Raw genomic sequence first — 27,027 nt, 5'->3', positions numbered from 1 at the left:
CTTTCTGAATAATGAAAGGGTTGACCGTGGAGAAGTCGTGACCTTCATCACACCGAGAAACAACAAGGAACTGTGGCAACGATGGAAGACTCGTCTGTGGCTGAGACTCAGTATACTTACGTTTGTGAGCAGACTTAGTGGAAGGTGAGGAAACCATTGCGGAAGAATCCCCCATGATTACCGGCGTCTCCGATGGCGCGCTCCTCCCTTGTGGGGGCCCTCTCTGAGGGCACTCCCGCCTTAGGTGATTGTTCACACCTCAGGTCACACCTCCCGACAAACGGACGGAGGGACCAATCGGCATTTTCGGAAGGTATCAGCTCGGGTAATCACCCCTCCCTGGGCCTGGCCGTTACCAGGGGGTACGTACGTGTCCTACCTGTCTACCCGGGGTGGGGAATTACGCGTTACCCCGTCACCGGCTACGCACGAAGGGCGTGGGTCGGCCTTCAGACACGCACAGGGAGGAAGAAAGAGAAAGGGAAAGGAAGGAAGAGAGGTCTCAAACGCCGCAGCGGAGAAAAGAGAAGGAGAAGAGGTAAGGAAAAGAGAAGGACAAGGGAAGGAAGAAGACAGAGAAGGACAAAGGAAGGAAGAAGACATAAAAGCAAGGAAGGCAAAGAATGCAGTACATTTACGAGCGTCCGTCTCCGGACGTAGGCACAAACCATACTCCCAGATGGGGAGAAAGGGAAGGAAAGAGCCAGAGGTGAGGGGAGGAGGGGCGAAGATAGGGATGGGGAAGGATGCGGAAAGGGAAGGTATGCAGCCCGGAAAGGAAGGAAGGCCACATTAGCTCGGGGTCCCGTGCTCGCTACGCACGTATCCACAAAAGAGTTGTGGACCCCCTGGGGGGGGTGCAGGAAGTGGACAATAAGTTGAGAGAAAACAGATGCTTTACGATTTCCTCCTTGCAAGACGACTTTCCTAATGTTTCTCGTAGTGTTTTGTATGGCACTGTGACCGAGCACTTGAATTACCGAAAATTGTGCACATGTTGGGTATCAAAAATGTTGACGGATGTGCACAAAACCATACGTTTAGACAGTGCATTGACTTTCCTTGAGCGGTACCACAATGACGGTGATGATTTCTTAAGCCAAATTGTTATGGGCGATGAAACATGGGTGGCCTACATCACACTAGAATCAAAGCAATAGTCCATGGAAGTTGAGCAAGAGCATCGTTTAGCTGCAAGACAATGACCGTCCACATGTGGTGAATCAGACCAAAGATCTCATCACATCTTTTCGATGGGAAACTCTAAATCATCCTCCGTACAGCCACAATCTTGTGCCCAGTGACTACCATCTGTTCCTGCACTTGAAGAAACACCTGGTTGGTCAGCGTCTTCAAGACGATGACGAAGTCAAAACAGTGGTGATGCAGTGGTTAACAAGTCAGGCGGCAGACTTCTATGAGGAGGGTATTCAAAAACTGGTACAACGTTATGACAAGTGCCTCAATACTGACGGAAATTATGTAGAAAAGTAGATTAAGGTACATGCTTTCATGTAAAAATAAAATTATTGAGATATCTTAGCACGTCTTTTTTTAATTTCAAAATGGTACTTAATTAAAAAACACTCCTCATAAATCTGAATGTATGTGTAGAACACAGTTATCTTATCTAGTGCACACCTCAAGTTACACTTACGTCTGTCAATGACTCTCCATCCAAGAACTCCTCAGTCCAGCAACAAATTTCGCTTCACACTCCCCACGATTGTATTTTCATTAATAAGTGTAAGTATGATATTGAGTCAAATACTTTTCAGACTGATACTGTAAGCTGACCACCACTGCACCATTCTCAAATATTATCAAGATCTGACTCAATATTTACGCAGCTTTTTTCAAACAATACTTCATTGTAGGTAACCTATTCACCTGCAAAAGATCTGATGTTGCTATTGGGTCATTCCATGTCAATTCAGCCTATTTGATAAAATGTTTCAGCTGATAGTCTCAGATTTGGGTGAAATTTAGCACACCATTGCTACCAAGCATGGAACACTCATTACAAAATTTTAAGTTCCCCTGCCAATTAGTTCCAGAATTATGGCTTGTGAAAGAAGGTGACGCAACCCGGAAATTGCAACCCGCATCTGGCAATCTATCTTCAGACCAAACTTCAGGTTTTAATAACTTTGAAACTATTCCGCACAGCCCAGTGAAATTTTTACAACATAGTAACAGCCATTTAGAGAACACACTCTATGAATCAAAACACCAATAACATATTTCTGAGGGAAAATAAAAAATTCCAAAATGTGATTAAAAAAATGTAATACGTTAGAAGGTACATATTGTAGGTGTCCTCTATGCCAAATATAATTCACTCAAAAAGGGTATAAATTTTTTTGTGGTAAGCTTAATGTGGCCTAAACACACACAGAACTCATCTTGCCCATATCAGTCACACAAACAGAGTTACATGCGCGCAAAAATACAAAAATTTGAAAAATTATCTGAAAAACGTGGATTTTCGAAGTGTGGTAGCACAAAAGGGACAAATGATATCCAAGCCAAATTTCAAACACTGCATAAGTAGACCATAATATAATATATGGCAAAATTTCAACTTGTTATTGCAAGGCATTTGTGTACAATAAAAGTTGACAGAGATGTATTTGGTTACGTTTCTTTTAACACGATTTAGCAAGTAATAGCAATGATGCAGACAGCTTGTTTCAGATAAAGCTGCAGCAATTGTTTGGAACCATTAGGCAACAGAAAGTTAAACAATGGTAGTTTTCAGGGACAGAATGAGTCATTGTTAGGCAGGAACAACAAAGGAAACAAGCAACAATTACAGGTTACTCATGTTTTTAAGATTCTAGTTCAGACTGGTCAGTACTGTTGTGGAAAGTCAGTATGGAGACAGATGAGTGTACTAGTGGTGTTTTTGTTCAAACAAGTTGCAGTATTGGTAGAGCACAAGCATCTGAATGTCATAAAACAACATATGGAACAAAATGTGGCAGTCGCTTTGTACTGTATAATCTGGATGAATCGGACCAATATTTGTTGCTATGGAGATCCGGGACACACACTGTGGGCACAAGAAGTACAGTTCCAGGAAACTTTAGTGTTTGTTATCATCATATGAAAGTGTTTCTGGATAAGTATTCTTTCCTACAAAGAAGTTGTTCTGATCCATTTCGGATTCATAAGAAGACAGTGAAGTGTAGCCTCAGAGAAATTGATATAAAATCAGTATTGAAAGTGAATCAGTGCATGGGACTTAACATGAAACCAGGACGAAAGTTATGTGCCAGGTGTGTTACACTGCTAGAAAATGAAGAATATTCTGATAATTTGCATGACAGTGACTAAGAGTATCAGCCACCTACAACCACAGCGGATGAGCAATTAAATACTTCAGTGACTGCTCTTGGTTTGTCTCCCATGAAGACACAAAGTTGGGAAAAGAGACACACCCAGCTATGGTAGAAGAAAACTACAAGAAGCTCAAATGGAATTAAAACACAAAATACCTGACACATTTATGCTGGAAGAGGAAGAACTGCCTGCTCCAAAGGAACAGAAATCATGCCAGAAATGCTCTGATTTGGACAAAATTGTGCATGATTTGGAAGAAAAATGTGCCATATCCACACGCCACAAAAAAGTAGCTATTCTTACCCTTGCACCTTCCAGCTGGTCTATTGACTACACTGCAAAGGAATTCAATGTTTCTACATATATGGTAAAGCAAGCTAGGAAAATAAAAGCTACCCAAGGAGTGCTTCCACAACTTCAGCAGGCTCAGGGTAAGCAATTGAGTTCAGAAATAAAGATGCTAGTGTCTGAGTTTTATGGAAATAGTGACTACAGCCGAATAATGCCTGGAAAAAAAAAAAGACTATGTAATGGTGAAAATGGGAAATGTACGTGTACAGATGCAAAAAAAAAAAAAGACAGTTGCTATGCAACGTTTCAGAACTATATGCAGAATTCAAGGAAAAGTATCCCAATACCGAAGTAGGTTTATCATCTTTTTTCAATCTTCGGCCAAAATGTGTTGTGCCTGTAAGTGCAAGGGGCACACACAATGTTTATGTACGTGAGACCCATCGAAATGCTAAGCTGATGTTTGCTGCTATAAAGGATTCTGGTCTGGATTACAAAGGTGCAATGAAGCTGCTAGAGTGTGACATCAGTTCCTACCAGTGCATGGCACACAGGTGTGAAAAGTGTCCTGGTAAGGCAAATCTTACAGAACACATAAATAACAAACTGTATGGTGAACTCCTTATGGATGATGATGAACTTGTTTCTTATAAACAATGGACACACATGGATCGCACAAGTCTTGAAACAAAGCAAAGTACAGTGGACGATTTTGTTGAAATGTGTTGTCAAAAAACGGACAAACTGACCACACACAGCTTCACAGTAACAGCACAATCGGCTTATCTCCAGTTTTGTAAGGATAATTTGAAACAAGATGAAATTATAGTAATATTAGACTTTTCTGAAAATTATGCATTTATATGATTCTTCAGTTTCACCCAGCGTATTTGTTGCTCGAACAGTCCACGGGTATACTGCTGGTTCATAGTGTCCAATGGACACAATATTTCAGCGATCAGACATGTCGCTGTTGTCAGGTGCGCTGACGAACTGAGCTCCTGAGGGCGGGCGCGAATGGCAAAGAGAGCGGCCCACAGGGGGAGGGGATTTAAATCGGCCGCCCACCCTCAGGAGCTCAGTTCATCAGTGCACCTGACGATCGCAACATGTCTGATCGCTGAAATATTGTGCCCGTCGGACACTATGAACCGGCAGTATACCCGTGGACTGTTCGTGTAGTATGCATTTATAGTTCAAGATGCCATCCAAGGATATCATTGGGACAACAGTCAAGCAACTCTCCAGCTATTTGTGATTTACTATAGAGGTGAATCAGGTGATGTGTCTGTCATGAACCTGTGCATTTTTAGTGACTGTTTAATTTATGATGCCATTGCAGTTCATGCCCACATTCGCACTGTCATGACATATGTGAAAAACAAGCTGCCTCACATACATTTTGCGAAATACTTCAGTGTTGGGGCAGCTAGTCAGTACAAAAACTATCTCAAAAATTTATGCATGCATTACCATGATTTTCAGATTCACAAAGAATGGAATTTTTTCGCAACAAGTCATGGTAAAAATGTATGTAATGGTATTGGTGCTGCCATTAAGCACATGGCATCACGAGCTAGTCTGCAGCACCCTACAAAAGGTCACATTCTAACACCTCTTCAATTATTTACCTGGATACAGAAAAATATCTCTGGCAAACAATCATTCTAAGTTTCCAAAGATGAGGTGAAATGAGTCGAAGAGTTGCTAAAAAGCAGACAAGAACACGTTAAAACTGTTGCAGCCACTAGGAGCCATCATCACTTCTCTCCAGCAGACTCTGACGATGTGCAGATGAGCAGACTGTCCGGTTATAACTATAGGTTCATGCACAACATGTGTCTTCACAGTGTGTCTGACTCACGATTCAGAAGCAAAAGAAGCAACATACAACCAGGTTGCTATGTTATTCCTGTTTATGATGACAAATGGTACTTAGGATGTGTTGCAGAGTGCTGTGAATCAGAAGGTGATGTATTTGTGAACTTCATGGCACCAGCAAGATCATTTCATTGGCCATGTTTGGCAGACAGGTGTTGGATTCCTTTTGAACATATTCTCATGACAGTTCCAGTTCCTACCACAGTGTCAGGAAGACAGTAGAATTTGCCACTCAATGTACAGAGTACAGTAGCTAAAGTGTGGGAGAAATTCTGTTCGAAGCACAATCGACTGGTTTTTAGCAGTTAAGGTGCAGTAAACATTAATGATAGGTTGTGTTAATCTGTCTATATGTTGTTGCTTAGTGATTAAACAGTTGTGGGTGAGGATAAGAACAGGCAGAACAGTTTACGATATGTTTTTACAAAATTGAGTTGTGGAACAATGGCCACATCACCAAATATATCTGTCAACTTCCATTGTACACAAATGTCTTGCAATAACATGCTGAAATTTTGATATATACATCATTATGGTCTACTTATGCAGTGTGTGAAATTTGGCTTGGATACCACTTGTCCCTTTTGTGCTATCACACTTCCAAAATCCAGGTTTTTCGGGTAATTTTTCAAATTATTTGTATTTTCATGTGCGTGTAACTCAGTTTTTGTGACTGATATGGACATGATGAGTTCTGTGTGTGTTTAGGCCACATTAAGCTAACCACAAAAAAATTTATACCCTTTTTGAGTGAATTATATTTGGCGTAGAGGGCACATACAATATGTACCTTTTAACGTATTACATTTTTTAATTGCATTTTGGAATTTTTTATTTTCCCTCAGAAATATGTTGTTGGTGTTTTGATTCATGGAGTGTGTTCTCTAAATGTATGTTACTGTGTTTAAAAATTTCACTGGACTGTGTGGAATGGTTCCAAAGTTATTAAGACCTGAGGTTAGTGTTCCATACATGGTAGAATTAGTGTACTCAATTTCAGTCAAATCTGAGATTATGAGATGGAGCCCCTGGTTGATTGGTTCAAATGGCTCTGAGCACTAATGGGACTTAACATCTATGGTCATCAGTCCCCTAGAACTTAGAACTACTTAAACCTAACTAACCTAAGGACAGCACACAACACCCAGTCATCACGAGGCAGAGAAAATCCCTGACCCCGCCGGGAATCGAACCCGGGCGTGGGAAGCGAGAATGCTACCGCACGCCCCTGGTTGAACTGACATGGAATGACCCTATTACTATCATCTGCAAGTTCATTAATATACAACACACATGCAAGGGTACAAACGCACTTCCCTACGACACATCTGAAATTACTCCTATATTAATCTCCAACTTCTATCATAGTCAACATGTCACATCCTCCCTACCGTGAACTCGTCAATTCAGCACAATTTTCACTTGATATTGCATACGATTGTACATTCGTAAATAAGCTTTGGTATGGTACCATATCAAATGCTTTTTGGACATCAAGAAATATCAGATCTACCTGTCTGCCTTGACCAGTGACTTTCAAGATGTCACCTGAGAAAATTTTCAGTTGGATTGGGCTGTTTTTAGAATCCACACTGGCTGGCATGGACATAGTCATTCTGTTCAAGATCTCATTATGTTTTAACTGCTAATATGTTACGTAATTCTACAACCAATGGATGCCAAAGATATTGGGTTGCAATTTTGCAGATCAATTTTGCTAACCTTCTTGTAGATATACGTCACCTGTGTTCCTATCAAATACTGGGCACAGTCTTTTGTTTGAAGGGTTTATATTTTATAACTGTTAAAAAGAGGAAGACAATTGGAATATCAGGGAAAAACATAATTCTCTCAGAAGAATTCATATAAAACAGTATCAGCGTACAATCCACTAACCATCCTCACAAGGGGTTAAAAAGATTAATGGTGGTAATATATTTTTATTTATATACTTTTCCTAAGTTTACAGGCCTCCACAATGGCAAGGAGACATAATGCACTTCATTGGCATTATATTGCTGTGTACAGAACCTTATTGACGTTGCTGGTGCACCAAACATGTAACAGATTATTGGAGGTGCCAAAGTTTTTAGAGGATGTTACTTTTACTTTTTTGTTCTCACTGGTTCAGCTTTCAGAGGAAGTACTTTGATGGTTGTGAGTATACAGTCATTTTTTCATTAAAGCCGAAGAATGAGTATGGAAATGGCTACAGTTACTTTATGAAGTCACTCCACAAGTTACACGAAATCATTTTTAAAATAACTAAAAGCATTAGGGGATCTTTATTACACAACTCAAGTTAACTATAAGCAGCTGTAAATGAAACTACAGCCCAAGTAAACAGTCACACAACAAAACAATGTTTCTAAATTTCTGTTTAATAGGTATAGCATGCAACATCAGTGCAACAAACTCCAACAAAATTCCTTGGCTACAAAGTTTTTAGACATTTGGCTTCACATTGACTTCAAATGGCATACACACACAAATAATGGAAAATCCAGGATGGAATGTAACAATATTATGAAAAGGAAAGTTGCTTCTCACCATATAGCGGAGATGCTGAGTCGCAGATAAAGGCCTTCGTCTACAAAAAAAAAACACACACACACACACACACACACACACACACACACACACACACACAACTGCAGTCTGATATAACAGTGTGGTTTCAGTTGCCTGAGACTGCAGTCGGGATGAAACAGTATTCACAATAGTTTTTCTAGTAAAAGTACACATATTCAAACACACGACCACACAGATATCCAATCACATACACTCCACTGCCTATGGTGAGTCTCCCCATAGCCATGGGAGTGTGTATTTGGGTGCCTATGTGATTGTGGGTACTTTTACTAGAAAGAGCACATGAGCTCAAAAGAGTGTCAATACTGTTTTCAGTTGTGTGTTCCTATGGTATGCTCCACACAAGTGCACTACAGATGAGTTGTTGCCTTTTCCTTATTTTATATAATGTTCCATCCACAAATTTCCATTATTGGTGTAAATAAAATATGGTATACTACACTTACTTTCTGATAAAACAAGTTTTAACACTGTCTGAATTGCCTACTTTCACAGCATCTTACTGTATTGAATTATATTCTGGGATGAGTCAATGGAAGCGTCCTATTCCACCTGTCTCCTTTGGCCCATGACATAATAGTGTGGTGTGTGACATCGGCGAGCAGTTTTCGACTTTATTGTTTGTAGATGTTGTGTTGTATTTGATGGTGCCCTCTGGTGGTGGATGTGGACGTGCTGAGTTTAACTTGTGGTACTGGGTTCATTGAGTTTTGGTTGTCACTGTGCTAACGTGGTTTTGATTTTAGGTAGTTGGTGCGGTAATGTGGGTTGCGGAAGTGTTTTCAGTGAGTGATTAAGGTGCTTTTTTGTTTAAGTGTTTGGCATTTTTGTTAGGTCTGATTAGTTTGGTGTTTGTTGTGCGGAAAGAACACTAACTTTTTTAATTACTGGTTGTGCTGACTTTTGTTAGTAACTAATTTTTTTCTTTGGTTTTACTGTATAGTAATTATGATGCTTTGTGTGTTGTATATTTATGGTAGGTCGATTGTATTTTAATTGATGTAGTGAATATGGGGTATTTGTGTTTTTGAGTTGTGGGGGTTTTGGTTCCACTTTTTGGAGTTGTAGGTGTTGGTCTTTTGGTACTGATAGTTGCAGCTGAGCTATATAGGTCAAGGGAAATGTCCAATTCCACTTTTTGATGTGGGTGTTTGGTTTTTGATATCGGTAGCTATGACTGACCTGTACAGGTCAAGGGAAATTTCCGATTCTTCTTCTTCTTCTTCTCCTCCTCCTCCTCTCTCTTTTTTTTTAGCAGAATGCTGCAATTTAAATATTTTTTGATATTATTTGCCTTGGGATGGTGCAGTGTTTCTTTATTATTGTATATTTAGCTTGCCCCCACCCTAAACGCCCAATTTTTGACAGTTGTCCTGTTAGTTTCATTTTATTTTGGAGTGAGATGTTATTGTGTCATTTGTACTTTCATTCACGTTTGTTGGTGTGTGCGTATGTAGTGATGTCACGGTAATTTTGTACACATTGGAAGTAGCCATTTCTGCTATATTGATGACATCAAGGGTCAAAACTGACGGGTGGAATCTGATGCTTCTGTTACTCCTCTGGGATAATACGCCACCTACATCAGTCATTTTCTCAGCTGAGGAAAGAGATGCAGAGGCAAACCAAGATGTTCGACAAACACTCTCGCAAACCTGGCTTTCAAAAACCACCAATCCTCCCGTCCCCCTGTATGTATACGCTAAAATTTTGTCAGTACATTAGAAAGAAATTATAATACATAAAGAAAAAACTTAATATCTGTGAGCATGATGAAACGCCAAAAAAGTACTTTCATGTTCACTCACTCAGTAACATCATCAGTTTTTAAAACTTCGACAACATTTAGTGTGATACAAATTTACAACAGTCTTCTGCATAAGGTAAACATTATCTCATCAGTCTCAGCTTTCTAAACCCTAAGGGTATCCTTATTAGATCACTGCCTCTATTCTTCAGCACAGCTTTTAGAACATGTGAAATACAGGACACTTGAAAGAAGACAGTGCAAGCTCTGCAATGGTAGTGCACACTCATAATATTTGTGCAGTACTGTATCCCACAACATGGAAAGTTTTTGGATCAACGAGTAAATAAACAAACAAACATTTCACTAAACAAACGAAACTGTAAAATAGAGGAGAGGGCTACCTACAACACCAATCTCAATGTATGACAGCCTCAATAAATTAATTCACTGCGTCAAAATTTGAGTACTGATGTTTTGTTACAGTTGTCTGAATTTCTTGATGATAAGCCTACAGTGTGGAAGGAAGCAACAGGTAATCGCACATAGTAACAGACCTGTTGTTTCTTTGACTTTTTGATTACGGTGCGCGAGGTCACTGATATATATGTTGTATTTTAACTTCTCAGAGGCTACGATACTACTGTGGAACTACAGATGCGCAAAAAATCCAATATACATAGGTCTGTCTTAATGTAACAATTATTTAGCGTGTTTTGGCGCAAACGAAGACAAATGTTTCTTATTAAGCTTGTTAGTATTTTTAGCGTGCCTGCTACCAGTAAGTCTTACCTGTAATAACAGAATGTACCTATCCCCAGTCGCCACAGCATGATTTCTGTATAGTGAGCAAATTACTCGAAAACGTAAAAGCTCTCCTGGTTTTGTTGAAGAGTTCCTTTCAGTGAATAATACAGTTCTACATAGAAAAAACGAGTCTCTTATCTACGACTGCAGAACTGTTATACGTGACTCAGCTGCCTCTTCTATCATAACAGTTACTAAAAAGTATTTGCATACTGATACCCTACACTACGAACTCTTTCGTAACGCGATACAATTGGCATCCAGTCACAAATACCAACGTACCGCTATTCAACAAATGATTAATAGAAATGAACTGCCAACGGGCTGAAACTGGAAATTTGAGAAAATCGGCTGCTTTGAAATGCGCTCAGACGGAATAACGAATTTCTTTCTGTTAACAGGTAGTCAAAAAGGGTCGAATTACGGACTATGCACGGCAACTAGCAAGGCTTAAATCCTATGCAACGTACAGGAAAAGTAACATAATCGAAACACCATCAAACCAGCAGACAATACATACTAGCTATTGTGTGGATAAATTTCGTGCGAAAAATTGTTGTTCAGGTATTGGCGCCAGTACTCGAACACACTGTGCACATCACATCTGCCCAAAGAAATAATAACATGTGGATCAGAATGCACAATATATGAGATTTGCTCAGTGCTGGAGACAGGAACTGAAGTTTAGAACAAGATTGCTCAAATATATAGTTGTAAATCAGATCGTAGCGACTGGACTGAAAATCCCCGCCAATCTGGCGAGCGAAACGTATCTGTAATAGCTGTTTGCTCAGTCTCCTATTTCTCGTCTTTGAGTGGACACTTAGTTTATAGCCATTTCATCGGAGCAAATGGAAGCGAACTCAAGCGAAAGAGCGTTGGCACACAGTTCGCCAATTTTCAATAGCATTTGCTTGTATCTGTGGCCAAGCATTTACACTAGAGGAACCGGAAGAGAACACAAGATGATGAACATAGTCTACGAACATTGTGTTGTCAATTTTTGGTGTTTAACAGTTGGCACGTAGTATACAACCAAGACTGTGACACAACATTATGTAACTAAAGCTACGATGCAAAATTTTGATGTTTAGGCAGTATTATTTTGCCAGCCGAAAGCGCTGTTTTTTACGAAGTACGCAAAATGACGTAGGAAAATAAGAATTTAGGTGTCTCGATTTATACATAAATGTGAACTTCTTGGAGGTACCCTGTGTAACATTGAATTTAGAACTCTAACTTGCGTTAGCATTAGTCCAAAACTTTGCTCGTATGTCGGTTGAGGACATCTGCTAGCTTCCTTTCACAATTGAGGAGGTAATTTAAACAAAGAACCCTAATTACCGACGATCAACATAACCTGACGGAAGTCTAACATTTACACTCAAGTTATTAGCAAGCAGAGACATTCACATTAGTACATTTCAATAGCTGCTATATAAAAGATAGTTTTTAATATCTACAGTGACATATGCGAAGCACTTCAAGGATGTTATTAAAATACCTATAAGAAAGACAATGTCAACAAAACGCGATTACTAAAATGTGAAAATACATACCATCTGTCAGTCCATTTGATAAAATCTGCTACTAGTAAGTACAGTGGTTTGTTAGGGGGGCAGATAGTGTCATCCCATATAAACTAATTTTATATATCATGAAAAATCTCTAACATAGCACTGATGCATCATCCATGTAATTACAAATACCACTAATACAAGTAATGAGAATTACCAGGTCTTCTATATATTTTTAATTTTTAGTCAGCATAGTAGATAAATTTTTGTACTTGTTAACTTTCAAGGAAATTGATTGTGCTGTTCCTTTTTAGTGAAAAGAATTACAAAATTAATTCTTATTCTCTCCATTCCCATCTACTGAAACCAACTAATGAATTTATCATCTTCCTCACAACACCAGTAAGATCTTTGAGTGATTTGGCAGTTTTCTACCTGTCATATTTCTTTTGTATCGGCAGTTGTGCTGTAGATCTCAGAAGCACGTATGATATCTATATTCCTCTATCAGCAACATTACATTCTCCTCGTGTAATCTCCCCACGGAAAATTACCCTCTACCACGCAATAATTAATAATGGTCAATCAAATCATCCACATTTATTTACGTATGAAAAGTATCTGAGCAGATTTTCTAGTAATATATGCGCCGACAGCTCGTCGACGCCAAGGTATTTTTCGAGTACGTTTATTCTTTGGAATAACAGAGGTACACAGATGTATGCTCCATGGTCATTATAATTATAGTTATAGAAAGAGAGATAGAAAGAGAGAGAAAGGAACAGCTTCGGAAAGTATCGGTTGGAAGATTTTCGTATTGCAAAAGGAGATTTATTTACTCTTCTTCGCGATAAAGCGAGGCAGGAAAGTTTGTGCCGCTAGCGAGGTAGACAAAGAGAAAGAAGGACTTGTAAAAGTAAATTTCATGAGACTAAAAATCCACGGAAACGGAACATGTACGGAAATGGATTCAATATACAATTTTCCTCAGAAATAAGGTTTGTGACCATTTCATTTTAGAGTGAATGACGAATGCGTTCTCTGTCTGAATTGTTGATGATTGTCTGGGGCCTGTAATTAATTGGGAAGTTTCAGCTGTGACGAAGAGAGCCTGCAATCTCTGAGTTTTATTGAAATCGTCCAAAAAGGCTTCGTCCACAACTGAAATTTTAGATCTGTCGTAAACTGAACGAAGTGTTCAAAACGATCGATTTTTTCCCAACTGAATGCAGCGCTTAACAATAATAACGTATGTGAAGATCTTTTCTAGCAAGCCAGCCGCTGAATATTAAGAAGAAGGGCTCCACCAGAGATTTTAATAGGCTGATTTCATGTAACTTAGGAATTTCAGCAAAATCGATTTAAGTAGTAAGGGCATTCATTAGAATGGCCAATCCGTGACAGGACACGTTTTTAGACGTTGTTAAAATAATTTTGTTCTTTGTTTCATGTGAACTACGACGAGACAACTTAACGTGGAAAAGAGAAGAAATACTCGCAGGCGCATTATTTCATCGACAAATAAAAGCAGCACGCTGGACGCAGAAAAAAGGCCAGATCTATAATTTTTTTGTAAACTTGATAGTATTGAGGAAGTAGTCGTAGATTTGAACATTTTCTAATTGTGTTCATAACAGAAGTAGTTTGATTCACTTGCCCTAGTTGCATTTACCTGTATAAGTACCATAACAAAGTAGCCACAGAAGTATTCGTGTGAAGGGAGATATATATATATCTTGACGGTAGAACATTTATATGGTTTTAACGAGGGCAATGTTTAAGATGAGTCAAGCAGAGCAGAGCAATATGCAACAGCCTTCAGCTGTGAGCACTGATGATAATGATGTAGTAAGGAGTGTTGTAGAACCGATCGCTACAGATAGCGCAATAGAACGCCCGGTAGACACGGCGGGAGATGTATCAGCCAGTACGCAACATGGATTAGACCCATTGGTCATTATCATGAGGCAGATGCAGATGTTAACGGAGAACGTGAAAAATATGAAAACTGACATTAACGCGAAATTAGCCTCAGTTACTGAAGGGCAAAAACCATTTGAATACAAAATTAGCCTCAGTTACTGAAGGGCAAGAAAATTTGAAAACCGACATTAACGCGAAGTTCGCCTCAGTGAATGAAGGGCAAAATGATCTGAATGCGAAGTTAGCCTCAGTTACTGAGGGGCAAAATGATTTCGATACGAAGTTAGCATCAGTTACGGAAGGGCAGGAAAAGCTGAAAGCTGAGATTAAGCAGCAATTACACGACAGTTTTTCCGAATTAGAACAACGGATAGAGGCGAAGACAAAGGAACTTAAAGATCAGGCCGAAGAGACGGAACGAAAATTAACTGCACAAATCGAATCGGTTAAAGCTCAATGTGAGGAATCTACTCACCGCGTACGTGTAGAAATGAAGGAGTACGTGGCTATTAAGATAGATACCGTACGCGAACAGGTGGAAATGGTTCCGCAATTAGTACAAAAGCAAGATGACATGTCGTGTGCAATTGCGCAACTTCCTGAATTGGCACGTACGCAGACGAACATAAAGGAAAGTGTGGAACATCTGACAGAACGTCAAGACGTTATAGACCACCAGATTAATGTATTAACGGGTAAATTATCTGAAATCACATTAGAAAACAAAAGGCTAATGTGTGAAAACGTTGAGCATAATGTTAAAGAAGCATTCCAGAGTCTGTGCGCCAAACAGGAAGAGAATTTGTTTGCGAAAGGACTAGAGGAAGTGCGACAGCAGTTAGGTGCTGATCTCGAGCATTGGAAACAAACGATAGCAGAGTCGATAAGCGTTTCACAACAAGGCTAGAACAAATGAATACCGGCCAGCAGCAGAAGTTGCCAGCGACTATAGAGCCAGTTACTGCACATTCGCACACAATACCGACTTGTGTGAGTAACTCAAATATTAAATTGCCACGAGCTAGTTGTTCGCGTGAAGTTTTATCTGACGGAGATTACGAAAGCCTTTGCCATGCTGAAGAAAAAATGATAAAGCATCGGCAATTTCAGATTTTTAATACTGACAAAACGGGGGTCCATCCGATTGTTTTTATTCGAAGTTTTAGAGGAGTTCTACCCAGAAATTGGTCGGAGTGGCAGAAGATCAGTTTCGTTACTGGGTATATACAAGGTTCGGGGGCGATATGGGCCTCGGATATGACTTCTGTTTGCTCGACCTATGACGATTTTGAGAAAGCGTTTTTAGCAAAGTTCTGGTCAGAAGGAGTACAGGAACGCCTAAGGCAGGAGGTGCTCTACCCAGAGCCTTTCTCCTTTTCGAAAGGAAGCCTTAGGAAGTATTTTGAAAAATATATAAATAAAACTAGATATTGGGACAGACCTATGCCTTTGCCAGACATAATAAACATACTTAAAGCAAGATTACCAAGGAGCATCCGGAATCAATTAATTTACGGCAACGATAAAGACCTGGAGACGTTCCTCACGACGTTAGATCATATAGATATTATAGAAGAGAACAACCAGAAAGCCCGTAACAACAGATTCCAATATCGGGAGATAGAACCTCCGCCAAATGGTAGGCAAGGGAACGCACAGAGATCGATAAATAGTGGAGAAACCCCTCAAAATCTCAATAATAATACCGGCAATAGTCTTGCGAGGGGCTGTCCAAGGAACAACAGGAATGGGAAACGATATAATCCCGTATGGGGGAACGAAAGGAATTACAGACCACAAGCTTGGAACAATAACAGTAATAGAAAGTGGAACCAACCGGGGGGAACAAACTCAAATAACCAACATCAGTGGGGACGGACATCCGCGAATCAACCGGTAATTACCGAAGTGACGGATGAGGTCAACCACCAGGTGAATCAAAATCCAACAAACTTGTAAGGACCCACTCGTGCCCCGGAGGAGTGGTCAACAATAGGTTGAGGGGCAACAGGATATGTATACCCATGCTAACGTATAATGATGGACGATTACTGGCAGATGAATTGACCGAGGACTTAGAACCCCAAGATGAGAATAGGGAACAGGTGGCAGTAGCCGAAGTGCAAGTCATTTTGGAAACTGTACCTGTAGTGGCAGTTTTAGACACAGCTGCAACCACAAATGTCATTTCGGAGGCTCTATTCAACAAGATCAGAAATATAAGACGAGTACCAATTTTTCCAGTTCAAAATTGCAAAATAATAGGCGCCGTTGGGGCTCGATCGGCGAATGTAAAAGTGCAGTCACTACTTAGTGTAGAAGTAGGAAATGTAGCAATATTAAGCACATTCCTTGTGGTGAAAAAATTGGTGGTAGACTGCATTATCGGAGTCGACAGCCTGCGTCAGTACGGATGCAGAATAGATTTTAAAACAGGAAAAATTTGGTTAGATGTAAATAAACAAGAAATTGAATTGGACTTGTTGAAAAAAGAAAGCCTTACCAGAAAATATAATAGTGGGATCAGTGTGCAAGTAATCAGGACTGCACGAAATTCTAAACAGCACGTGAATAATGAGTTCAAAGTTAAAGGAGATTTCGGTCAATTAGTGGATGAGAAGTTAAATGAATCCGACTGCATCACGGAAGATCAGAAGAAGCAGCTCAAAGGGTTATTATCAGCGTATGAAAACGTGTTTGATGAAAGTCCAGGAGTGATTAAAGGATACATATGCCATCTCTACGTTAAGCCGCACGAAACGTATTGTAGAACTTTCTATCCTGTTCCCTGGAGGTTAAAGGCTCAAGTTCAAAAGGAAATAGATCGCATGTTGAAATGGGGTTTGATCGAACCCTCTACAAGCCCATACTGCTCCCCATTGTTGGTTGTGCCAAAAGCAAATGGAACTGTGAGACTGGTACTCGACGCCAGGGAAATAAATAAAATTATAATTCCAGTGAGGACACACCCGGAAAACATAGACGAACTGATACAACGGTTCCAGGATGTCCAATATTTGACGAGCATCGATTTGCGGAGTTCTTATTGGCAAGTCAAGCTGGATGAGGTATCGAGGAAATATACAGCTTTCATTTATGCAGGAAGAAGTTACCAATTTACTGTAGTTCCTTTCGGACTCAACATTAGTGCTGGAATTTTTATAGCAGCACTAGATTACGCATTAGGCCCAGAACTAAGAAGCAGGATAACAGTATTTGTTGATGATATGCTTATTGCATCGAAGACCTGGGAAGAGCATATTACTTTACTGAGGCGGGTGTTGGACGTTTTCAAAACCATGGGAATAACTGCTAACCTACAGAAATCACATTTTGCACTAAATAGAATCAAGTTCCTGGGGCATATAATTGACGCAAAGGGAATTTTACCGACCAAGGAGAAGCTAATGGCGATTAGTAAGTTTCCAACACCAAGAAATAGGAGGCAATTAAAAGGGTTTTTGGGTCTTGCATCATTTTTTAGAAGATTTATCACGAATCAGGCCATGAATGCAGCAGCACTGAATAGTTTGCTGAAGAAGGATGTGCCCTGGCTCTGGACATTAGAGTGTCAAGAAGCACTCGAAGAGATAAAGAAGCAATTAGTAAATGCACCGCTTTTGTACCATCCGGACATGCAGGAGGAATTCTATTTGTCAACAGATTCGTCAAATGTGGGTCTTGGAGCGTGCCTTTTCCAAGTACGCAAGATAAATGGACAGCTTAACTTTTGTCCGATTGCGTTTGCTAGTCGTGTTTTGTCCAACTGTGAACGAACGTACACGACGACAGAATTGGAGGCTCTTGCGGTCGTCTGGGGATTTAAAAAATTTCACTATTACTTATATGGGTCGAAGACTATCGTATATTGCGATCACCAATCATTAACGTTTTTACAAACGTGTAAACTGTTACACCCCAGACTGGCTAGATGGACTCTCGCTCTGCAACAATACCAGTTTCAGATCGTACATGTCTCAGGGCAGCAAAACATTATTGCGGACGCTCTATCAAGGTCACCACAGGGTTTAACCAAAGAGATTGAAGTAAATAATTCCTCAGAATTCCCGATATTGCTGCTGCAGGAAAATCCATATAAGACGTACTACATCAATTTGTGTGTGCATATGGCCCAGTTACAGAAAAAGGATGCTCAATGGGGAAGTGTCATTCAAAGGTTACAACAGCAACCTTCGGATCAGATTGCAAATTATTACAAGCTAGTAAATGGCGTATTATTTTTCCGCTGTGGAAGGCCAAACAAAGTCCGTTGGTGTGTTTGTATACCTGAGGCACAAATAGAGAAACTTGTCTGGTTCACTCATTTGACCTGGGGACATTTCGGTGCGACAAAATGTGCAGACAAGATAAGTGGGTACTGTTATTTCCCCAACATAAAGCGCAGAGTGCACGAGGTCTTAAAGAGGTGCATAATCTGCCAAAAAACAAAGCCGGATTCAAAAGGGACTAAGCACCCATTATGCTCTATAGTAGTACAAGAACCAAAAGGATTAATTTCGTGCGATCTGTGTGGACCGTTACCTACTTCAAGAGGTGGTGTTAAATATGTGTTAGCATTTCTGGATGTGTGCACGAAATACGTAAAGCTATACCCGATAAAGACGGATACAGCAAAAGTAATTGTATTAAGATTAATAAGAGATTATCTTCCACATGTGGGTACACCAAAGGCGATCATAACTGACAATGCTAAAATATTCACGGGACTCCGGTGGAAGCAGACTTTGTCTCAAGTCGGTGTGAAACACGTACTAACATCATTTTTTCCACCCACAAGGTAATTTGGTGGAGAGGATTTTTAGAGAATTCAATCGATTTATGAGGACGTATTGCCATAATAAGCAAACTGCGTGGGCAAATTATGTGGAAGAGTTTGAGCAAATATACAATAACATGCCACACTCCTCAACTGGATATACACCTCGTGAATTGATGTTCGAAGAGAAGGAGGAAAACTTCTGGACTCACCATATCCCCAAAACTCAGGAAACCGAGATGCCTTGGGAAGAAAAAATAAGACAAGCTATCATAAATATGACGAAAAAGGCTGATCAAAGAAAACAACGATATGACAAATTGATCAAGAGGGTACAGACATACCATGTCGGCGAGAAGGTACTAGTCAAACGACATACCAAATCATCCGTAATAAAGAAAAGTATAAAGAAGTGGGAGTTACTATATACTGGACCATACATTATCCTACAAATTCCGAATCCTGGAGCTTATCTGTTAGCATACCCGGGATCGAACAAAATAAAAGGGTTATTTCCTCATAACGACTTAAAAAGATATAATGAAGATTAGAAGATAGGGAGGAATGGTGTTCCGAGTGATAGAGATGAACGCTCGTAAAAAATATAACAATAAACTGTGTGTGTGTAATGTTAAAAGCCTTTAAATTGAAATAGTTAGTTAGTGACATAGAGTATAGAAATAATGACTAATTAGTACTATTGAGGGTTGTAAAAAAGGATAGTGGAGATAGGCTTCACCTGTGGTTTGGGTGAACATAGAACTTTAGCATTGCTAATGTTATCAAGATGTATAAAAGATCTGACTGACCTTCAAGAAGAATAAAATGTTTCCCTGCAAATGACGCTGAATAATCTAAAGAGGTTCGAGTGAAGATTCGTATATAATCTCATGTGAACGCTTAAATGTGTAAATATGTGAATTGTGGTAGTGAATCATGAGTGACGGTTAACGCCGCAACGATTATTTCCCGCGCAAAACAGTTGATGTCAGCGCGAGAATTAAAATCGATATAGACGATACAGATATTCTTTGTAAGAGACTCGCTCCAAATGCGAGGATAAATTGATTCATGTTGAACTTTAAAAGGAATAGGTGGTATAATTAGAAGCTAAGAGTTTTAATTTTTTATTGAATGATTAAAGAAAGTAGTATTCATAGATTCACTAGTAATTTAATGGTTCGTGTTCATTTGGGAATTTTGTGTGAAAAATCCATTTCCATATATGAGCATGGATGAACGCCGTATGAATCATAGAGTAAATGAATGAAGTGAATCCGCATTCTTCAATGCTAATAACTTCTACATTTCAGCACTCAAGTGTAGAAATATATGTATTTAGAATAAAAAGTTTTTTTTTTGAGTATAGCTAAATTATATGACTTATCAAAGAAATATGGATGATGTCTTGAAATAAAATGAACTACACTTTCCATTATTCGATAATTTGAATCCAAAATCTATAGTCAGTTACATGAATCCTTTAAATTACGAAGAACAAATCAGTCACAGAAAATCTGTTAAAACTTTTGGACTTATAAGCACAAGTGGGGAGGCAAAGTCAAAAGGAGTATTCAAACGAGAGTAAATCGGATGATGCTTTTGGCAACATCATTAATTAAGAGTTGAATTCCTTGAAGTACGTCGTAACAAAAAGGATCCATGAAGCCACAAGGATTTTGTATTCAAAAAGGAGAATCTTGGACGGTGCTACCTAATCAGTTCTCTTACAGGAAGAGTTTCCCTTTTGGTCATTGCTAATCCTTTTGGAATGAATGTTGCATGTGAATTCGAGTATCCCTGTCCCTTCTACTCTTCCCATTGTGGGCCGCGTAGAAGATCAACGACAGAGGGGGCCGCATAGAAGACCGACTACAACTGTGGACGTTGGGGACATGCAAGACCCGGGGGAGTTTAGCACCGCAAGATATATTGTCCTAGAAGCAAGATTGTAAAACGCAAATTCACGTTATTTATTGTAAAATGTTTTTTTTTTTGCTAGAGGCACAAACTACTCTTCTCCAAATCGTGGTACTAATTAGGCCCTATCTTTCCTTTAGAGATAAATTTCAAAATTATTTTTGTTCTTCTATAGGCTTTCCTATCTTCTATGTACCGTAGGCTGGGGGTCTAAGCTTAAAAGGTTTTCCAAGGTTTCCCTGCTTAAGAAAGTTCCCGAATGGGTAGACCCTGACATACGTTCATGAAAGATCATCTTCCTTGGTTGTGCACAGCAAACATAACACCTAGATGCACGTAAAAGTAATACAGCCGCGGTACCGGTCTCTTCATTTTTTCTGTCGTCAACATTTCTTTTCTTCGTCTAGTTCAAACACAATATTCTTTTTCAGTCGGAGGACTGACAATCATCACTTCCGGGTTATCCACGCTAATAGATAGCTCGCGAAGTGTGTTCGGTGAATAAAAATTGACCTCACAAACTTAGCTCGCTGCGAGGGGCATTGTAATCTCCCCACGGAAAATTACCCTCTACCACGCAATAATTAATAATGGTCAATCAAATCATCCACATTTATTTACGTATGAAAAGTATCTGAGCAGATTTTCTAGTAATATATGCGCCGACAGCTCGTCGACGCCAAGGTATTTTTCGAGTACGTTTATTCTTTGGAATAACAGAGGTACACAGATGTATGCTCCATGGTCATTATAATTATAGTTATAGAAAGAGAGATAGAAAGAGAGAGAAAGGAACAGCTTCGGAAAGTATCGGTTGGAAGATTTTCGTATTGCAAAAGGAGATTTATTTACTCTTCTTCGCGATAAAGCGAGGCAGGAAAGTTTGTGCCGCTAGCGAGGTAGACAAAGAGAAAGAAGGACTTGTAAAAGTAAATTTCATGAGACTAAAAATCCACGGAAACGGAACATGTACGGAAATGGATTCAATATACAATTTTCCTCAGAAATAAGGTTTGTGACCATTTCATTTTAGAGTGAATGACGAATGCGTTCTCTGTCTGAATTGTTGATGATTGTCTGGGGCCTGTAATTAATTGGGAAGTTTCAGCTGTGACGAAGAGAGCCTGCAATCTCTGAGTTTTATTGAAATCGTCCAAAAAGGCTTCGTCCACATCTGAAATTTTAGATCTGTCGTAAACTGAACGAAGTGTTCAAAACGATCGATTTTTTCCCAACTGAATGCAGCGCTTAACAATAATAACGTATGTGAAGATCTTTTCTAGCAAGCCAGCCGCTGAATATTAAGAAGAAGGGCTCCACCAGAGATTTTAATAGGCTGATTTCATGTAACTTAAGACTTTCAGCAAAATCGATTTAAGTAGTAAGGGCATTCATTAGACTCGGACCAACCCATCGCTTGCACAGCTCATATCTACAACAACAAATGTAGATAAATAGCTGATGAAAGCTTTCTGAAAGTAGACAATCGGTGGAATACGAGTGAACATGAGTGAATGCGAACTGCACATGCCCGAATGCCATTTGCTCACATGCAACTAGTGTTTACACCATAGAGAATTCTCGCTTCAGTTAGAGGTCGCTTAACATGTTGGTTGCCATGAGGCTGCTCGTGGACACAGCAGAGGTTCACGCTTGGCGCAGTGTGCCTGCTGGCAGCTACATGCCCCACTATTTTTTGTACAATATATAGAGCAGTGCTGTGTATTAATTTATACTGCTAGATTTAGCTGCCCCTGATGTACAGAAAATCGAGTACAATATCTTGTTCAGTGCTTTGCACTTTATACGCCATCCAAAGATATATTTTTCAAAACTACTGGCAGACTATCCATTTGACATATACTCGCGCATATTCTTGAAATTTAGCTGCAATATGAAACACAAATTTCGACGTCAGAGGAAGGAAAGACCTTTATTTGACAGACAAGCAAGAGCACAATTAACCACGTATGGAAATTAGTATTTCTTAGCGACTGAGAAGTCAACAGCAGTATACGAACTGTCTCAAAGAACTAGAAAGAATCGGTCTATAAAAACAATAGTCATGGAAAGTCATATTAACAAAGGAGCAGTTAACCAACGACAACACAGTAACTCTGGCGGACGGTGCGTAAACTCTTTGACAGTTTGTGTGTGCAGATCAGCTGACTGCAACTAGCGATTTTTTCACTACAGTAGGTCCCTCTGGGAAAGCAGAGCATCATACAAGTAGCGCGCTGAAAAATAGACCTCGTGTCTCGATCTTGTCATATGATTGCTTGTGCTGGCTGGTGGTGTCGCCAGTGTTGATGATGGTGCTGGTATTGATACTGGTGCTGGTGCAGATGTAGCAGTAGATGGGTGCCATGGTACAGCAGTAGGTTCTTCTTGGAATACATATGCAGCATAGAGCTTGTTGTTGACAAGGACACTGAAGGTTCTTTCGCCTCTGCCAATTATGTGGTGAGGGCTTGTGCGTAGATGGAGGTGTCAATGCTGGTTTCACTCCATATGCATGTAGTATGATGTGTGTGCACGATTGTAGCTCATGGTGCACGTAGGGGGGTGAAGTGCCATGCCTCGATCGGATTTAAATGATTCGTTTCCTGTGGTGAGAAACGAAACCTCTGTGTTTGATTTCAACAATGTGGACTGCCTGTGGATCGATAAATTCGTCTGGTAGTTGTAGTGTTCCTCCATAAACTAGCTGAACTGATGACGAGTCCAGGTCAGTTCGTACGTGCTTCGCAGGCCAAGCAAGATCAGTGGTAACGCTGGTCGAGTTTAAATTATGACACATGAACATAGCCTTCAGCGAACACTGCCAGCGTTCTATCATCCTGTTGCTGGCAAGGTGGTAGCTTGTGGTTTTATGGTGTACAGTGTCACAGAATTTGTTAAACTGTGTAAATATGTCTAGTCAAATTGGCATCTGCAGTCCATTGTGTCATGCAGAGGACATCCAAAATGCGCTGTTCACATGGATATGAAGGCGGAAGTTAAAGAGGCTGCTGAAACGTTATCGTTTCCAGCTATTTGGTGAAGCAATCGATCATCATCAATATGTAGCATTGGCCATTGGATGGAGGCAAAGGGCTTACTTCATCAGTATCGATGTGCGTAAAGTGAGCAGTTGTATCCAGAAAGTCTCATATTGGTGCATGCACATGGTGGTTAACTTCGCAGGGTTGGCACTTGACGCACATTAGTGTCAATTCCCGGCAGTCTTTATAGATGCCCGGCCACACATAATGGTTAGAGACTAGGCGAGTTGTTGGTGAGACCCCAGGGTGGCACAGATTATGTGAGCTCCCAAACATACATCTTAGAAGTTTCTAAGGCAGGAAAGGACAGGGTTTACCATTGGACATGTCCCGATACAGCTTGACTGAGCTACTGGAACAACGACTAAGTGGATGTCTAATGCCAAAGATGAATCCTCATGCAGACTGTGTAGTTCTTGGTTCGTCCTTTGTGTTGCCGCATCTTGAGTGAAGTTGATCAGCAGTGACTGTAACAACTGTTAACACAGGAAAGGTAGTCAGCTATGATGTTTTTTAGCCCAGAGACGTGCCTCACATTTGTGCTAAACTGGGCTATGTAGACCAGCTGATTGTAGTGCTGAGATGAACAATTGATGTTGCGTTGGCGAAAGGCATACGCCATTGGCTTATGTTTAGTATAAATATTGAACTCTCTGGCTTAAAGTTGATGTCTGAAGTACACTCCTGGAAATTGAAATAAGAACACCGTGAATTCATTGTCCCAGGAAGGGGAAACTTTATTGACACATTCCTGGGGTCAGATACATCACATGATCACACTGACAGAACCACAGGCACATAGACACAGGCAACAGAGCATGCACAATGTCGGCACTAGTACAGTGTATATCCACCTTTCGCAGCAATGCAGGCTGCTATTCTCCCATCGAGACGATCGTAGAGATGCTGGATGTAGTCCTGTGGAACGGCTTGCCATGCCATTTCCACCTGGCGCCTCAGTTGGACCAGCGTTCGTGCTGGACGTGCAGACCGCGTGAGACGACGCTTCATCCAGTCCCAAACATGCTCAATGGGGGACAGATCCAGACATCTTGCTGGCCAGGGTAGTTGACTTACACCTTCTAGAGCACGTTGGGTGGCACGGGATACATGCGGACGTGCATTGTCCTGTTGGAACAGCAAGTTCCCTTGCCGGTCTAGGAATGGTAGAACGATGGGTTCGATGACGGTTTGGATGTAGCGTGCACTATTCAGTGTCCCCTCGACGATCACCAGTGGTGTACGGCCAGTGTAGGAGATCGCTCCCCACACCATGATGCCGGGTGTTGGCCCTGTGTGCCTCGGTCGTATGCAGTCCTGATTGTGGCGCTCACCTGCACGGCGCCAAACACGCATACGACCATCATTGGCACCAAGGCAGAAGCGACTCTCATCGCTGAAGACGACACGTCTCCATTCGTCCCTCCATTCACACCTGTCGCGACACCACTGGAGGCGGGCTGCACGATGTTGGGGCATGAGCGGAAGACGGCCTAACGGTGTGCGGGACCTTAGCCCAGCTTCATGGAGACGGTTGCGAATGGTCCTCGCCGATACCCCAGGAGCAACAGTGTCCCTAATTTGCTGGGAAGTGGCGGTGCGGTCCCCTACGGCACTGCGTAGGATCCTACGGTCTTGGCGTGCATCCGTGCGTGCATCCGTGCGTCGCTGCGGTCCGGTCCCAGGTCGACGGGCACGTGCACCTTCCGCCGACCACTGGCGACAACATCGATGTACTGTGGAGACCTCACGCCCCACGTGTTGAGCAATTCGACGGTACGTCCACCCGGCCTCCCGCATGCCCACTATACGCCCTCGCTCAAAGTCCGTCAACTGCACATACGGTTCACGTCCACGCTGTCGCGGCATGCTACCAGTGTTAAAGACTGCGATGGAGCTCCGTATGCCACGGCAAACTGGCTGACACTGACGGCGGCGGTGCACAAATGCTGCGCAGCTAGCGCCATTCGACGGCCAACACCGCGGTTCCTGGTGTGTCCGCTGTGCCGTGCGTGTGATCATTGCTTGTACAGCCCTCTCGCAGTGTCCGGAGCAAGTATGGTGGGTCTGACACACCGGTGTCAATGTGTTCTTTTTTCCATTTCCAGGAGTGTAGTTTGGACAAGAAGAGAATAGAAGCTTTCGAAATGTGGTGCTACAGAAGAATGCTGAAGATTAGATGGGTAGATCACATAACTAATGAGGAAGTATTGAATAGGATTGGGGAGAAGAGAAGTTTGTGGCACAACTTGACCAGAAGAAGGGATCGGTTGGTAGGACATGTTCTGAGGCATCAAGGGATCACCAATTTAGTATTGGAGGGCAGCGTGGAGGGTAAAAATCGTAGGGGGAGACCAAGAGATGAATACACTAAGCAGATTCAGAAAGATGTAGGTTGCAGTAGGTACTGGGAGATGAAGAAGCTTGCACAGGATAGAGTAGCATGGAGAGCTGCATCAAACCAGTCTCAGGACTGAAGACCACAACAACAACAACACTCTACAACATAGGCCACTTACTTAGCTTGCACTTATCACGAATCTCTCGCGCAGTGCAAAGTCCCAAGTGAGTGGAAAAAAGCACAGGTGACTTCTGCATATAAGAAGGACCTGCTAAAGTACAGACTAACATCCTTACCATCGGTTTGCTGCAGAATTGCAGAAAATATTCTGAGTTCAGGTATAATTACTTTCCTAGAGAACAAAAAGTTTATGTCTGTGAATCAGCATGGTTTTAGAAAGCATCACTCATGTGAAACTCAGCTTGTCCGTTTCTCACACGATATATTATATACTATGGAAGTAGGGCAACAGGCAGATTCAAAATTTCTAGATTTCTGGAAAATATTTGGTGTGGTACCCCATTGCAAGCTGTTCACGAAGATGTGAGCATACTGAATAGGCTCCCAGACATGCGAATGGCTCGAAAACTTCTTAAGTAAGAGAACCCAGCATGTTATCTTCAACACCGAGTGTTCATCGAAGACAAGGTTATCGTCAGGAGCGCCAAGACAAAGTTTTAGTGAGAAGTGCCCCAGGGAACTGTTATAGGACAGCTGTTATTTTCTATATACATAAATGATCTGATGGACAGGGTGGGCAGCAATCTTTGGTTGTTTGTTGATGATACAATAGTGGACAGGAAGGTGTCGAAGATGAGTGACTGAAGGATGACACAAGGTGA

General features: G+C 41.0%; 1 protein-coding gene across 1 annotated transcript in view; it reads right to left on the bottom strand.

Moving 5' to 3' along the window:
• The window catches only part of LOC126191151 (mitochondrial potassium channel ATP-binding subunit), a 138,667-nt gene extending 127,137 nt beyond the window's left edge, over window positions 1-11,530 (bottom strand). The window contains exon 1 of the mRNA XM_049931912.1: window positions 10,649-11,530. Coding sequence (XP_049787869.1) covers window positions 10,649-10,689 — 41 coding nt within the window. The 5' untranslated portion in view covers window positions 10,690-11,530. The remainder of the gene's footprint in view (window positions 1-10,648) is intronic.
• Between the last annotated feature and the right edge of the window lie 15,497 nt (window positions 11,531-27,027).

Source organism: Schistocerca cancellata, chromosome 6 (genome assembly GCF_023864275.1).
Source record: "Schistocerca cancellata isolate TAMUIC-IGC-003103 chromosome 6, iqSchCanc2.1, whole genome shotgun sequence".
NCBI classification, from domain to species: domain Eukaryota; kingdom Metazoa; phylum Arthropoda; class Insecta; order Orthoptera; family Acrididae; genus Schistocerca; species Schistocerca cancellata.
The sequence above is the reverse complement of the archived record's forward strand: the minus strand, read 5'-3'. Positions and strand labels throughout refer to the sequence as shown.